At 58.9% G+C, this 15,764-nt stretch overlaps 1 protein-coding gene across 1 annotated transcript in view; it reads right to left on the reverse strand.

Moving 5' to 3' along the window:
- LOC114068543 (liprin-alpha-4-like) overlaps nucleotides 1–15,426 on the reverse strand; it is a gene marked incomplete at its 3' end in the record, with an annotated part of 22,904 nt that extends 7,478 nt beyond the window's left edge. The window contains exons 1-10 of the mRNA XM_027904756.1: nucleotides 14,981–15,426; nucleotides 7,293–7,394; nucleotides 7,044–7,208; nucleotides 5,714–5,788; nucleotides 4,089–4,178; nucleotides 3,350–3,571; nucleotides 2,833–2,979; nucleotides 2,609–2,743; nucleotides 1,984–2,067; nucleotides 1,054–1,185 (exon numbers count right to left, since the gene is read on the reverse strand). Coding sequence (XP_027760557.1) covers nucleotides 1,054–1,185; nucleotides 1,984–2,067; nucleotides 2,609–2,743; nucleotides 2,833–2,979; nucleotides 3,350–3,571; nucleotides 4,089–4,178; nucleotides 5,714–5,788; nucleotides 7,044–7,208; nucleotides 7,293–7,394; nucleotides 14,981–15,217 — 1,389 coding nt within the window. The remainder of the gene's footprint in view (nucleotides 1–1,053; nucleotides 1,186–1,983; nucleotides 2,068–2,608; nucleotides 2,744–2,832; nucleotides 2,980–3,349; nucleotides 3,572–4,088; nucleotides 4,179–5,713; nucleotides 5,789–7,043; nucleotides 7,209–7,292; nucleotides 7,395–14,980) is intronic.
- Nucleotides 15,427–15,764: the final 338 nt, after the last annotated feature.

Here is a 15,764-nt window from a genome sequence, read left to right on the forward strand (position 1 = left end):
TATAAAATTTCCTGGGAATTTTTTTCCTAATATCCCATCTAAACCTACCCTGTGGAGTTTGCAGCTGCCTGCCCTAGTGCTCTGTTTTTTGGGGGAGGAAAGCTGTAAGTCAAACAGGATCACTTTTTATCCCAGGAAAGACCTGGAGAAACTCTCTGGGTGGGTCAGTGCTGGCAGCAGGCTGGGGAGCAGGTGCCACCACTCTGGTCCCTGTTACTCCCTGGGGGGGAGTTTGGACTCATCCCTGTGGTCCTGCTCTTTATCCAGAGCCCCTCAGACTGATCTGCTGAAGGACTGGACACACTGGCAGAGCCACACCTGGGTGGGGGCAGGAGGGGCAGAGCAGGGAGACAGAGCCAGGCTGGGGGGCATCAGCTGGGGGAGGGACCCCTGTGTGCCCTGCCTGGCTGAGGGGAGCCTGGGCCCTGCAGGAACCCAAAAGGGGAAGAACTGCCAAGGCCTGACCTCCCACTGGCACTGAGAGGTGAATCCTTACCCTGAGCCAGCTGTTTTCCAGCTAATTGAATTCCCACTGGGGCAGCAGCAGCTCCAGCTGTTTGCTCCAAGGAAAACCCAGTTCCCCAGGAGTGGGCTGGGAGCTGGGAGGCTGCTCATAGACACTGCCCTGGCTTGGAGGGGGCAGATCAGCCTGGCCTTGAGAGACAGGAAGGTTTTCAGGGGTGGGCAGTGGGAAAGGATGAATGCTGCATTTTTTCCTGCAAAATGCAGTTAGGATTTGCTCCGACAGCCGGGCACGGGTGGCACTGAGGCTGTGCCAGCAGACATAGGGGAGGGAGGGAATGGAGCAGGACAAATCCTGCTGCTGGGGGAGGTGGAGGGCAGTGGAAAGTGGGTCTCACCAGGCCAAGGTGAGCTGTGAGCAGTTCCCTGTGCTCCCACAGGGCTGGAGTCCTGCATGTGCTCATTTCTCCATCCCTGCACAGGCACTTCCAGCCCTGTGCCGTGGCTGGGTAAAGCTCCACACCAGAGGGGCTGCAGACCCCTCAACCCCTCCCCAGCCCCCCAGAGGACCCCCTGCCCCCCAGGTACTACCTTCTCCTCCAGGGCTGCCATCCTCTCCTTGAGGTGCAGCTGCAGCCGCTCGTTACTCTCGCTCAGCAGCCGGTCCACGGTGTCCGAGAGCCGCTTGTTGTGCTCCTCGTTCATCTTCTCCCTCTGCCGGGCCTGGGACACCAAACAGTGACCACAGGGGCTGATCCTCCTGCCCCGAGGGCCTCAGGGCCCCCCTGCCATCCTGTGCCTGCCGTGGGGTCAGAGCTGCCCCACCGGGCCCAGCTTTTGGGCACAAATCCACCCCTTCCAGCACTGTGGTAGCTCAGCTGGTTTCTTGACACTCCCAGCCAGGGATGAACAGGAGACAGGACAGGACTCAAGGAGATCCTGCCTGCCTGACCCTCAAGAAAGATCCAGCTGTGCATCTGCCAGGAACAGCCACACTGGGGCACATCCAAACCTCAAGGGATGCCGAACTTCTGGATTTGCAAATGTCTATCCTGGACCAGAACCACGGGGGCTTTGCTGGGGCACATCTGCGATGCCCAGGAAATGGGCATCACAGCCTCCTGCATGGACAGCCCAGGCACTGACCAAGGAGCACAGCAGGGACTGTGCAGCCTCTGGCACAGCAGCTCAGCCTCCCTGCCCTTTGGATCCTGCTGATCCTGAGGTGGAGCCTCCCCTTCCACCCTACATTTGGGGTCCCAGCCTGCCCCAGGGGCAAATGCTGGGAGAGGAGTGGGTGTGGAATGCCAACAGAAAGACCTGGATGCCTGGGAAAGGGACAAACCACAGCAAAGGGTGCCATGAGCTCCTGTATGGCTCCACTCTAAGAGCTCCTGGATGGGAAAGGATCACCCAGACTGCCCTCCCCATCCTGTTTTGGGGACACCAGGAGTGCCAGGTGTCCAGGCACCAGGGGAAGGGGAGCCAAGGCTGGATCAGGACTGCAGGGACAGCACTTACCCTGGCCAGCTCCTGGTTCTTCTCCTCCAGCTGGGTCTCCAGCTGCCGGAGATGCTCCTCGATGCTCCCGTGCCTCTCTTCTGCCTGGGAAAAGCAGAGCAGCCCTCTCAGATGACGCTCCCCAAAGCCAGAGGGCCCTCCTGCATCCCTCCATCCATACATGCATCCACATCCTCCCTGGGATGCAGCACCTCTCTCCCACTCACTGTGAGCCCCAACCAGCCCTGCCAGCACAGTGACAGGAGCTGGAGGTGCTCTGAGAGGGACTAAGAACCGTTCCAGCACCCAGGAAGGGCAGGGATGGCCACGTCCACCCCCCTCTCCAGGCCTGCACCCTCCCACATCCAGCCTGCTCCCTCCTCTTCCTCCTCTTCCCGGAGTGGTCCCAGTGGTCTCAGCAGGGCCATCTCTGCCTTGGAGAAAGGGGCTGAGGGAAGGAAGGGAGCAAACCCCACGTGCGGAGGATTTAAAAGCAGTGCCTCATCCCTGCAGCCATGGGGACAGTAGAGGACAGAAAAGGCACAGCTGGGAATGAGAACAGCGTTCCCTGGGCTACCAGGGGCTCCACCCCTGCAGGTTCCTGCTCTCCCCTCTGTGTCTGCACCCCGGGGCCCCCTCCCCTTGCCTTGGTGAGGGCAGCGATGCGCTGGGCCAGCTCCGCTTCCACCTCGGGCAGCGTCTCCGCCTTGCGCATCGTCTGCTGCAGCTTCTGCTCCGCCAGCTCCAGCAGCTCCTGCAGGTGCCGGGCCTTCTCCTCGCACTGTGGGACAGCCAGGGTGGGTGCCTGCCCACCTGAGCCACCCCCAGGTCCCTGGGGAGATGGGGAGCCTGGGGGTGCAGCCCTGGTACCTGGCGGTGCAGGGACTCCTTGTTGGCCAACTCGTTCTCCAGCTTGTCGTTGAGGTCATGGATGGAGGTGGCCTCTCTCTGGGCTGCCAGGTAGCGCTTCTCCAGCGTGGTGATCCTCTCCTCCATGTCCTCTTTCTGTGCCAGGGCCTGGGGAATGTCACATCCTGATCTGTGACCACCAATATGGGAATAACTGGGCCACTCAGTGAGCCTGGGACACCCCAAGTCCAAGAGTACAGGGAAAACCCTGCTTTGGACAGGGATGAGGGATGGGAGAGTGGGACAGAGATAAAGGGGGAGCCAGGCAATCCCAGGACAACCTTCTAGAAGGACACAGCTCACTGCCCCAGGTCACCTCAGGGAAGTCCTGCTGGTGAACTTGGGACAGTCTCCCAAAGGTAGTGGATTCTTTTGGGGAACACCCTGCAGACAGCAGGAGTTTCAGTGCCTTCCCAGCCTGGATGCTGCTGTGAGGCATTGTGGCCCAGGCCTGGCAGAGCAGGAGGCAGTGGCTCACCTCTCGCAGGTCCCTCTGGTACTTGCTGCTCATCTCCTCGGATTTGATGAGGTCCTTCCTGGCGGTGCCCAGGTCCTCCTCCAGCTCGGCCACGCTGGCAGCCAGAGCAGAGATGCGCTCCTTGGCCTGGACCACCTCGAAGTTCTGCTTCTCCAGGAGCTCCTGCAGTTCCACCACCCGCCCGGCCTCGTCATCGGGGTGCACGGAGCCGTTGGAGAGTCGCTGCAGGCAGCACAGAGGGAGGGAGGGCCAGGCTGCCCCAAAGCTCCCGGGCTCTGGCAATGCCTGCAGCCACACAATGGGGGAATGTGGCCCTGCAGGGACCTGGGGGAGGGTGGGAATGGAGACACGGGGTCTGGGACCCCCTGTCAGCAGCCTCCTCTAGCCAGGGATGGGGCTTCCTACGGCACGGAGGAATAGGGATGGCTGAGGGCTTCCCAGAGCATCTGGTGGAAGGTGTCCCTGCCCATGGCAGGGGGTTGGAATGAGATGATGCTCAAGGTCCCTTCCCACCCAAACCATTCTGGGGGTCTGTGAGCTCTGGGAAGCAGAGCCCCCAGGAGTGTCCCAACCACACTCAGAAATGGGCTGGATCCACCAGGAAGGGCATTTCCCAGGGGGTCGGACCCGAGGGAGAGGGAAAATGGGTTTTCAGCACACCCCTGGAGCCATAACAGGGGCCTTAGAGAAACGATGCCCCCCCTGAGCATGGTCAGAGCAGGGTTCCTGGGGTTCTCACCTTCCAGGGAAGCTTTGGGGCTGGTTCCTTGGGCTCATCCCGCTCTCCCGCCGGGACCTCCCGCAAGGCACCCTGCTGGAGAGCTGCCACCTGCATGGAGACAGGGATCAATCCATGGGATCTGGACAGCACAGATGGGGCACTGGTGGGGCCACACCCCCAGTCCTGGGGCAGTTCTGGGCCCCTCACAAGAAAGACATTGAGGGGCTGGAGCGTGTGCAGGGAAGGGAACAGAGTTGGGAAGGGGCTGGAGCAGCAGGAGGGACTGAGGGAGCTGGGGGGGCTCAGCCTGGAGAAAAGGAGGCTCAGGGGGGACCTTCTGGTTCTCTACAACTCCCTGACAGTAGTGGGGAGCCAGGGGATTTTGGGCTCTGCTCCCAGGGAACAGGGACAGGAGGAGAGGAAATGGCCTCAAGTTGCTCCAGGGGAGGTTGAGGTTGGATATTCAGGACAATTTCTTCATGGAAAAGGTGGTCAGGCCCTGGCACAGCTGCCCAGGGCAGTGGTGGAGTCCCCATCCCTGAAAGTGTCCAAAAAACAAGTGGATGTGGCACTTCATGACATGGTTTAGTGTCATGGGGGTGTTTGGTCAAAGGTTGAACTTGATGGTCTTGGAGGTCTTATCCAACCTTAATGATTCCATGAGTCCAAGAGAGGAAGACAGAGAGGCTGTGAAGGTGAGTGCAGAAGGAGGTTTTCCTGGTGAGTCTCAGGGATCTGAGCCCTGTATCCCAGGGCTCCCAGCTCATCCTCTGGTTTGCAGCCAGACAGGTTTGAAACCTGGTGCAGCAGGAGCAGGGGATAAACACTGACATCATGTCCTGCTCTGATGGCAGAGGAGGGGAATGGTCCCTGCAAGGTGAGGGACCTGGGAGCCAGGTCTTATCCTTAAACCAGACTTATCCTGGGAACTGGGAAGAGGAGAAAAACTTGGAAAGGCCGAGTGATGGCTCTTTCCTTTTGGCAGCAGTGCCTGGGCACAAACTTCAGGAAGGAAAACAGGGTTAATGCTTCTCCAAGAACAACCCATCCCTGGAAGTGTTCAAGGCCAGGTTGGACGGGGCTTAGAGCAACCTGGGCTGGTGGGAGGGGGTCCCTGCCCATGGCAGGGGGTGGAACAAGATGAGCTTTAAGGTCCTTCCAACCCAAACCCTTCTGGGATTCTGTGATTCTAAGCTGAAAAGGGTTGGAGGTTGGGGACAGCAAGGTCTCTGTTCCAGGGCTCCAGCAAGGAAAAAGGTGGGGAATGCAAGGTGAGGGGCCTGGAGAAGAAAGGCTTGGGCCTCTGCTGAAGCAGGGAAATCCCAAGTCACCCTCAGTCCCCTGAAATGATTCAGATTCAGGTTGGGTTTTGTCAGTGAAATGAACTTCAAACAGTCAAAAGAACAGGGGGATCCTCACCTGTCAGACAAAGGTTTCCATAATCTTTGCAAGGTTCCCTCAAACACAGACAATCCTTCATGGAGGCAGCGAGTTCAGAACAAAAGCCTCCAACCAAAAATGCCCAAACACCATTTCTCTAGATGATCAAGGGTGGTATTTGAGCAACTTCAACCACAAATGTCCCGGGGAGCAGCTCCAGTGCCCCGGGAAGGGTCCAGGGATTGGTGCCCAGGTGCCCTTACCTGCCGGTGGGCATCCACGAGCTGCTCCTCCAAGGTGGCCACTCGCTCCAAGGCTGCTCTCAGGCGTTCCCTGACCTTCAGGGGTGGGAAACAACAGCAAGGGCCATTACTGATCCATGAGGGGGGTGCCCAGGACCCAGGCAAGCTCCCAGCCCTGTCTGGCAGCCAGCCAGGCTGAGGTGGATTCACAGGCTCAGCATCATCCAGCCCATCATGTGGTGGGGGAGGAGGTAAAAGCCTGGGCCAGCTCTTGGAGATGTTTGAGGCAAATGAACGAGGAGGAACAAGAGCCACAGTGCAAAGACTGACCCAGAGGGTCCAGTGCCAGCCCCCACGAGTGGCTCAGGGCAGCCCCCTGTCCCCAGCAGCCTCAATCCCACGGCACCCGCTTGGCAGCCCCACCGGCTCCCAAGTGCAGCCTCTGAATATCCAAGGCCTTCCCCCTGAAGGACTCCACGTGAAACAAGGGCTTAGTTTTAAGGCCTGCAGTACTGAGCTGCACTTGGCATGAGTGTAAACTTGTAAAATGTGACCATTAGTTTAGTTTCAATAAACACCAAACTGTAACTGCCTGCAGATAAAAAAACTATCCCAGTGACAAGGTAAGAGAAGAGCTCAAGAGAGGCCAGTAAGGACCTGCCCTACTGGCAAAAGGAGATGTAAGCTCAAGAAAAGAGCTTCAGCAAATAGCAATCAATATTTTAACACAGGAGTAGCCACATATTGGTCTTAAAAAATATGTGTAATTATAATGACTATATAATAGTAAGTATAGAACTTTGCAAGTTGTTGTGCACCGACTCTGTAGGGATGCACTTTTAAAATAAAACCCTTCTAAGCTGTTTGTGCACTAACTCTGTATGGATGCAACTTTAAGATAAAACTCTGCAAGTTGTTTGTTCAAGGGTATGAATTCCCTATGAAAACTGTCTCTCAGTGGACACACAAACACAAGTCTGACCTTCCTTTCCTCTTTCTCCTTCTCTCTTTCTTTACCCTTTTAATTTGTTTTCTTTTACTCTTTTCTTTCTCTTGGAGGCAACTTAAAACCTATGAACTGTGTTTTACTGGTATATCCATTCTGTGGAATGGGTCTTTGTGCTGGGTGTTTTACTAAAATACTTTTCCTTGGTTGTATTTTACTCCCGTAAAACCTGTTGCCAAAATATCTTCTTCTTCTCACTAAATTAAAAGAACTTCTCTTGGAGAAGAGCGTGTGACTCTTTCTGTGGATGCGAATTTGAGGTTATAACAAACCAAAAGGCTGTTCAAAAGTCTTAAATAAAATGCAACCACTCTGGGCAGTTTATGGAGTGTAACATCACCTCACCTTTTCATCCAGAGCCTTGTGATGCTCAAAGAGTGACTTGAGAGCCTTGAGCACCTCGACCTCGCTGGAGACCCCGGACGGGGACTGGGCCTGCCGCTTGACCACGGTCATCCTGAGGGAGCGCTCATGCCGGGACACCAGGCACTCCAGGTGCTCCAGCAGGAGCTGCGGGAGCAGAGAGAGGGGGGTGTCACTGCTGGGGCCGGGGGGTGTCCCACATTCCCAGCACAGCAGCGGTCCCACCCTTACCCGGGTGTTGTTGCGCTCGGCCTTCAGCTCCGAGATCTCCTCCTCGCGCTCCAGGAGCTGCTCCCGGCACGCGCTGAGCTCCCGCGTCAGCGTCGCAAACTCCTGCGGGGATGGGGCCGTCAGCGGGGCCAGAGGGCTGGGGAAGGAGCCAGCACTCCAGCCCCTCTGCTGGGACCTCCAGCACAGGGCACTTCCCACCCAAACTCGGCCAGTGAGAGGGCAGCGTCCTGAAGTCGGTGGAGCAGCACATTCCAGGCCACATTCCTGGCCTCTCCAGGTGCTTTGCACAAGGAAAAGTGCAGCATCCCGACATTTGCCCATTTGGTTTGATGTCCAGTGACACAAGAAACTGCTCTGCAGCTCCAGAGGTGCTCGATGGCCTTTAAAGCTTCCCAGCCAAGGCCACCAGCATGTTCCCATTCCTGCTGTCCCCTTGATGCAGAGCACCCACGCTGGAGCAACCCATGAGGCTAAAAGTCACCACAAAGCCAGCCAGGATGAACCCCCTGACCCTCAGCCAGCCTCTGCCAGGTCCTGAGGCCCTGGAATCATCCAACAAGCCTCCTTCCAAAGGAAAGAGCGAGACCTGCCCAGTGCAGCACATGGAGCCCCATCGAGCTTCCTATAGGACAGCCCCAAGCCCCAAATCCCAGATGAGATGGATGGGACACTGCAGAAAACGTGCCAGGTGCCACCAGTTCTTGCTCCTGCCACCAGGAGGTAACAGCCAGGAGGAGCCATGCCCAGGGCAATGCCAAAGGAGAGCTGCCCAGCCAGCACATCCCTTGGGATGGGCTCCTGGGAAACACCAATCCCACTTCAGGCTGTGTCAGAAGGGAAAGGAAACTCCCTTTGAAGTTCCTGGGATGGGAGAGAGTTTGTTTTCCCTTAAAAAAAGAAACCCCAGCAGCTGGGTGAGCCCAGGAGCACCTCCCACTGCTCCCAGTTGCTCTTTCAGTCCCTGAGTGGTGCCAGGACCAGGAGACGTTTTGCAGCTGGGATTTTTTAGGGTGAAAAATGCAAATGTGGGAACAAGTCATGAATTTATACCACTTTCACAGTGTTGTTGAGAAGAATTTTAAAAGGCAAAGGGTTTCAGAAGAAGCTGAGAAGGATTTGACGGAGCATTAACAAACCAAATTTCCACTGGGGGCTGAGAGCTGTTTTACAGCATGAAATTCTCCATCACTTTAATTTTCAGGTTAAACAAATAAAAACCCTTCAAACTGAAGCAAAACATTGAGGCTTAGGCTGAACCAAATGCTCTTCTCAGCTCCAAGTGAAACCTCCTGCAATAGCTGAAGCTCCAAGAAATCAAGAGCTTTTTCATCCCAGAGGTTTTCCCTCTCCCTTCCCACCCCAACCCTCTCGTCCTGGAGGGGTTTGCAGCCTGGAGATGGTGGGGATGGTGGTGGCTCTGGTGAAGTTGAGACCCCACAGAGGGACAGGACCCGAGCAGGTCACAATGTGGGAAAGGGAAGTCATTGTCCTTGTAAACAGCTGCTCTTCTGCCCCTCACCTCCCCAGATGCTGCCACCTGAGATCACCCAGCATCACCCCAGGGCCTGAGTGCCTTGGCTCCTTCCCAGCCCCACTCCTGCCCCATGCCTTCCCCAGAGAACCCTCCAGCCCCGGGGCCATCCCTGTCCCCATCCCTTCCCCAGGGATCACTCCAGCCCTGTTGTCATCCCTGTGCTGAGATCACCCCACTGGGATCACCCCAGTCCTGGGATCACCCCTGTTCCCATCCTTTCCCCAGGGACCACTCCAGCCTTGGGGTCACCCCTGTCCCCATCAGTTCTCCCCCAAACTTGTCCCAACACCCCAAACCTCCACCATCAGCCTCTGCCGTGCCCAGGCCCCGTCCCACACTCTCTCCTGGCCCATCCCACAGACCCCACTGCAGCCCCACCTGCCCGGGGGACCCCCCTGCCAGCCCTGCCCTTCCCAGAGCTGAGCCCTCCCTGCCCGCGGGACCCCAGGTGGGATCCCGGCCCTGCACCGCCCAGCCTCACCCCCCGGCTGTGTTCTGGGGGTTATGCAATCGCTGCGAGCGGCTCCTGAGCATCCCTGCGGATTAAATCCGGGCTGGGAATGCCGGGGAGCAGGAAGCAACAGCGAGAGGAGTGTGTGCATCGCCGGGCTGCTTCAGATTTAGGATGTGTCACTCCCCCAGTCCCTCAGCGTGCCAACACACGGGCAGCGAGGCTTAAGGAGCTCGGGAAAAGCATCCTGGCAGCCGTGATGGGCCAGGAATGTCGTTCAGCAGGCGGGGGAAACACTGTGGGCTCTTCCAGCGCTGGGGCAGGAACTCTGCGGATCAAAAGCCCCCAGATCCGCTCTGCCCCGTGGCTGGCAGGGAAAACAGAGACTGAGGACATGGATGTTCTTCCCACTGGAGTGAGCGAGGCAGTGTGGGATGGATGGGAGGCAGCGGGGAAGGGGGATGGGACTGGGATCTCCAGGGCCCAGCTCTCCTCGCCTTGCACTGGGGTGGGCAGGCTGCACAGATTGTGCCCACAATCAGCCTTTCATCCAGAAAGAGGGGATTAAAAGGGAGAAAATCCGCTGGAGAGAGACGGGCAGCCCCCCCCGCGGCCAGCCCAGCAATAGCCGGTCAGCGGGTCAGACACGGAGCGGCTCCGCTGCCTGCCCAGCCCAGCCCATCCCCTCGGGATACTCCTCCCCGAGCCCTCCATCCCGCTGGGATCGGCTGCCTGGATCCCGTGTTCAGCGTCCCAGCATCCCAGCGCAAATAAAAGAGCCCACGACAAGCGCTGCCCCCCGGGGAAAGGCTGCAAAAAGGAACGTTTACACCAAAAATAGCAACAGCCCTGAGGCGATCCAGGCCAGCAGAGAGGGTGAGCCGAGTGCACGGGGCCTCATTTGGGTTCCTTGGGAAGGAAAAATAGGAATTAATCACTCCAGCACCCGCCTGGAGCCACTTCCCCCAGTCCTGGCTGTGCCAGATGCCAGCACTGCCACCTCACTCTGGGCCACCAGGCGAGTTTGGGGACCATGAACAGCTGTCCCCAGCTCCTGGCTGCAGTGCCACGCTGTGGAGAGCAGTCTGCACCCCCATCCACAGCATGCCAGTGTCCTACATCCCAGTAAAGTGGGCATAAAGAAGATCCAGATGATTTCCCTCTGCCCTGGCCACGGTCAGGAGTCTCCCAGGCCTGCCCCTGATTCAGATAAGCTCTTGGACTAAGCAGGGACACCTATAAACAGATTAGAAAGTGAAGAAGAGGTGCCTGATCTTCAGCCAAACGAGGGATGATGAGACACAGCCCTGGGAGTTCTCAGGAGCCCGGGGGGGAAACCCAGTGGCCCAGGAAGTGGTTAATTGGGATTAAAACCAAACCACCCTCAGCACAACTGGTTGGGCTCAGCCCCAAGGCCCAGGGGGAGGGGGAGCAGGGTGGACAGATGCTGTTTTCACTGTCAGAGCAGGGAGGGAGACCCAGAGGGATGTTGTGGATCAGGGCTCGGATCTCCAGTCAGCACCAGGAATATAGGGGGTTTGGGGCTGCACCAGTGGGGAAGGCACAGGGAAGAGCTGGAAGGCAGCCAGAAACCAACCCCATGGAGATGGCTTGGAAAGCAAGGAGAGGTTTAAGAAGCTCTGGAGGAGAAGAGAAATGCAAAATCCCCCCAGCCCAGAGCCACCCCCTGACTCTCCCAGTTCCATGGGCAGCACAGCCAGGGATGCACAATCACGAGCAGAATTCTCTTCTGCTCCTGGAATTTGTGGCAGGAGCGTGGCTGCTGCTCCAACACACCCAGCCTGGGGACAAACCGGCTCCAGCTGCAGGATTAATGGCATTTTAAAGCCCCTAATTGGAGTGATTGCTCCTGAAGGGCCCTGGCGTGGATGTGTGGGAAGGGTGTGCCAGAAATTCAGCGCTGCTGACTTGGCACAGTACAGGGATGGAGCCCCAGCCATCGCCTGTCCCTGCTGGGTGCTGGCACCCCCATCACCTCTGTGCCCCAGGAGTGGGGCAGTATGATGAAAAAGCCCCAAATCAGAGCCCAGGGGATAAACCCAACCCTGGTGATGTGTAGCAGGGGATTACAAACATTAAATCCCGCCGGGTAAACCCAGGGCTCCGACCATCACCCACCCCCAGCACTGAGCACGTCCTGGACCTCCTGGCTACAGCTCTGGGACTCTGAGGGACCATCTACGGGGAACTGGTGTCCTCCCTTCTCAACATATGGTCAGCAGGTGTATTTCAGCCCTCGCTGTGCAGCCCAGCAAGCAGGAATCCAGCACCTGTGTCCTGGTACTGTGGGAGCATGACCAGCTCCAGTGGTTCAACACAGCTGCCAGATCCCTCCGAATTTACCCAAAATCTGGAGACACTTTAAGGGTCTTACCCTGTGGGTGTTTTCCCCCTACCCAGGGCTGCTGAGTTCCTGTTTTCATGGTGTTCCTCACAATTTAAATATCTTTTAAAGTGAAAGGGAAGAATTTGCTGTGATTGTTTGGTGCCAGGACCCTGCCCAGCTCCTGAGGGACCTCCATGGAGCTCAGGGAGTCTTATGGGGTCTATCCAAAAAGGCCTGGATGGATGAACTGTGGGAGGCTTCCATGGCCATCAGTACCCTCAGCACAGCAATCCCTGTGGAATTGGGAGCCTGTTCTCCCTTTGACACAGCCAGGGACACAGACTTCTGCCAAACCCCCAAGACATCCCAGGACAGGGAGGAGTTCCATCCCACATGGGACCGTGCCCTGGGAACACAGGTGGATACACCTGCATGTCACATCCCTGGGTGCCACCTACACCAAGGAGCTGGGTGGCTGGGCAGGAGGGAGCTGGCACCCTTGACAGGGCTTTGGGGGGCTGCTGAGAGCACCCAGGCCCCTCTCAGGGCGTGGTGGGTGGCCACATGCTCCCTGAAAAACGGGGAGGGCAGCGGGATTGGAGCCGAGAGCTCTCAGGCCGATTAGGTCGCATTCAGCACTCCCACATGAATAAATAAATCATGTAAGAAGCATTAAGGCAGCTTAGTCTCCCTGGGAAATCGCCCTGGAGTTCTGCCTTTTGGGGGCTGAGGGATGCCCCCATGGATTAGGGGTGGGGATGGCTTGGCCACGTGGCTCAGGAAAGGGGGAATGGGAGTGGCAGGCAGGAGCATCCCTGGAGCATCCCTGGAGCATCCCCTGCCTGCCCATGGATGAGCACATCCCTGCCTGCCCATGGACAGACACATTCCCTGCCTGCCCATGGATGAGCACATCCCTGCCTGCCCCATGCAGGGGTTTGCCCTGCACATCCCAAGCATGGATCTGCACCAGACACACGTTCCCTGCCCATCCCTTTGGATCCCGTGCCGACCCAGCAGCCTCCAGCTGCCACTCTTCCCTGAGAAGATGCAGTGCCACATTCCGAGCCTCCCTCCCCCCCAGCCTCCCAGGCAGTGCATCCTCTGAGCAGCTCCAACCCGGCTCTTTGTGATGCCAGCCCTGGAGAGGCCACCGATAAGCCTGGGTGCCCAACCCTGCCCCCAAAAAAGGGTTTGTCCCAGCAATCCCGCTCGGATCCCATCCCAGCGGGGTCTGACACATCGAAACGACTCACAAAGGAGGAAGAGGGTGGGACAGACCCAGGGGATGGCCCCACACGGTGCTCTGGGGAAGGGACCCGCCGTGCCCCCTTACCTGGTACATGCTGGGATTAATCCCATTGGGCGGGTGGGCACCTTTGGATTTGCTTCCCGGGTTCATGCCGAGCCCTCATCCCCGCGGGTGCAGCCCCGGGGCCGGGGGGCACGGCGGGCACCGGGGGCCCCCTGCCCGCGCAGGGACAGCCAGGGCAGGGGGATGCAGCGGCAGCCGGGAGGAATTCCCCATGGGATGCCCCCCTGGTCACATCCCGGGGCGCGGGGGACAGGATGTGGCCCCGGCGGAGCGGGGGGCACCCAGCGGGGCCGCGGATGCGGCGCTGCCAGCGGGTCCCTGTGCCCTGACCCAGTTTGCTCCGTGCACACCCCACCCGTGCCGAGGCTCCGAGGGCCCGTTCCTGGAGCGGGAGAGGAGGATAAATCCGCATCCCTTAATCCCAGGCGGCTGCGGCGGGGCGGGCAGCGAGAGCGTCAGGGTGACCTGGCTTGCTCTCTCTGGAATGCTGGCACAGGAGCAGGGAGCGGAGGGGACCAACCCCCGCTGGCACACGGTGGTGGTGCTGGATGCACTCAGCACTTGGGAACGTCGTGGTGCTGGCCCTGGATGCACCCAACACTTGGGAATGTCGTGGTGCTGGCCCTGGATACACCCAACACTTGGGAATGTCGTGGTGCTGGCCCTGGATGCACCCAACACTTGGGAATGTCGTGGTGCTGGCCCTGGATGCACCCAACACTTGGGAATGCTGCAGCACATCGCTGAGGACAGGGAGCAGCTCGCGCCCAGGAGCCCTCTGGAAGCACCGCTGGGATTTTTGCAGAGCCAGGACCAGCCCAGTTCCGTGCTTGGAGATGTGGTTTGCCTTCCCAGCTGCTCTCTCCCACCCAGAGAGGAGCAGGGATGCAGAGAGCAGGGCAGCCACCTGCTCCGTCCTGCTTGTGCCACGAGTTTTGATCCGTTAGGAATTTCCCATCTCCCCAGGGTGCCCCAAACTCTGCACCCAGGCAAGGAGCATCTCAGCTCTCAGCACTGGCACAGTCAGAAGGGATATAAACATTTGAAGGCTCCTGCTTCCCCTGGCTGTTGAACTCCTCACCACATCACACTCAATGCAAAAGCAATGCAAAAGCAATGCAAAAGCCCCCCAAAATCCCTGTTCCCCCAAATCTGTGCCCTGGGACACTGTGCCCTGTCCCACAAGACCCCACAGGGACAGTGGGCAGCTCAGACCCCCCCTGCACAGCCCTGTGATGCTGATCCAACGCACCTTCTCCTGACCTGAGCATCTTTGTGGAAGCTGAGCTCAAGGTCAGGTCTCTGGAATACCTGAGGGTCCTCCAGGAGAGGAACCGGGAGCAGAGCAACACCAGACACCCCAGGGGAGCCAAGGCAAGCCCTGATTCCCCATGCCCTGGGGCTCCCTGCAATGTCCCAAACCCCATCCTGCACCCAGCTCTGCCTCCAGGGTCCCCTCTCAGGACCAAGGTCGAGGCAAAGTCCCATCACCCCAGTGGGTGATGGGGCTGAAGGAAGGGAGCCTTCCTGGTGTGGGAGAGGCCAAAGAGGGGCAGCAGTAGGGAGACAAGGGGTAATGTCCCCATCTGGGGACTCAAAGTGCCCCCTCAGGACCTCCTGACACCCCAAGGAGTTGGCTGGAGGCAGCAGGCTGGATCCATTCCCCGAAATGTGCCGCCTACTCCCCAGGAGCTGTTTCCCAATGGGCTGTCCCCGTGGGCAAGCACAGGCTCTGGGTCTGCAGAGGACACCCTGTGGTGTCCTCAGGAAGGTTTTGTCCCTTCTCCAAGGGACATCCCTGTGCACAGGGTGGATTGAACTCCCACACCTCCCCACCTGGACTCACAGCGAGGGGTCCAAAGGGAAAGAGATGTCTGAGCTGGCTGTGGCTCAGGAGAACCTCCAGGTTGTCCTGTCGACATGAGGTGCAACAAATCCACTCACAGCAGGTCCAGCTGCCCAAAGGCACGAGCTAAAACCCACAGCCCACAGCCCAAGGCCTCGGTGGAGGCTCCTGCCCCTCCCAGGGCCAGCTCCTTACCTGAGGGAGGGCCGAGTTGAGCTGCCTCTGGAGCTGGTCCCGCTCCCGGAGCGTCTCCTGCAGGCGGCTCTGGGTGACCGACAGCGTCTCGCGTGTCTCCCGCAGCGTGTCCAGCAGCTTGTCCCTCTCATCCAGCATGTTCACCATCAGCTGCTCGAAGTCAGCATCAGCCTCCGAGCCCTGGGGGGGCCCCAGAGGGTCCCCCTCGCTGATGGTGGGCATCACCTCACACATCATGGCGGGGGGGGTGCCAGCGGTGCCTGGTGGGGCGGGCGCTGGGGGCTGTGGGGTTCGGGGCCCTGCTCACATCACCACGGGCTCCCACAGGCCAGGGGAGCCAGGACAGCAGGGGGCAACGGGGTGCTGGAGGTGGGGGGATGCCCCATCCCTTTGTCTGGGGTGCTAAGCAGAGGTTGGCATCGCTCCGGTAGGGATGGAGGTACAGCCTTGGCGCGATCTCAGATCCCCCCGCTCGTCACCGCCAGAGTCCTGTGTCACCTCTGTGCTGCCTCGTGGAGGGGCTGCAGCATCAGGGACCCATGGGGTGCTCAGAGAGGGGCAAAGGGACCCTTGAGGACTTGTCCCAGAGGGGAGCCCAAGCCAACAGCAGCACAGGGAGGGTCCGAGGGATTTTCGGGCTGCCCGGGCATGTCTGGGGTCGATGGGCTGCTGTCCCCAAGGCTGGCTCAGGTGGTCACTGCCCAGGTGGCAATGTGTCCCTGCTGGGCATCGCAGCTCCTCAAACACCTACAGGAGAAGGGACAGAGATCAGACCCCTCCTGCT

This window comes from Empidonax traillii, unplaced genomic scaffold, assembly GCF_003031625.1.
Source record: "Empidonax traillii isolate 1590-97213 ecotype Southwest subspecies unplaced genomic scaffold, ASM303162v1 scaffold1085:size188410, whole genome shotgun sequence".
Taxonomy (NCBI): Eukaryota; Metazoa; Chordata; class Aves; order Passeriformes; family Tyrannidae; genus Empidonax; species Empidonax traillii.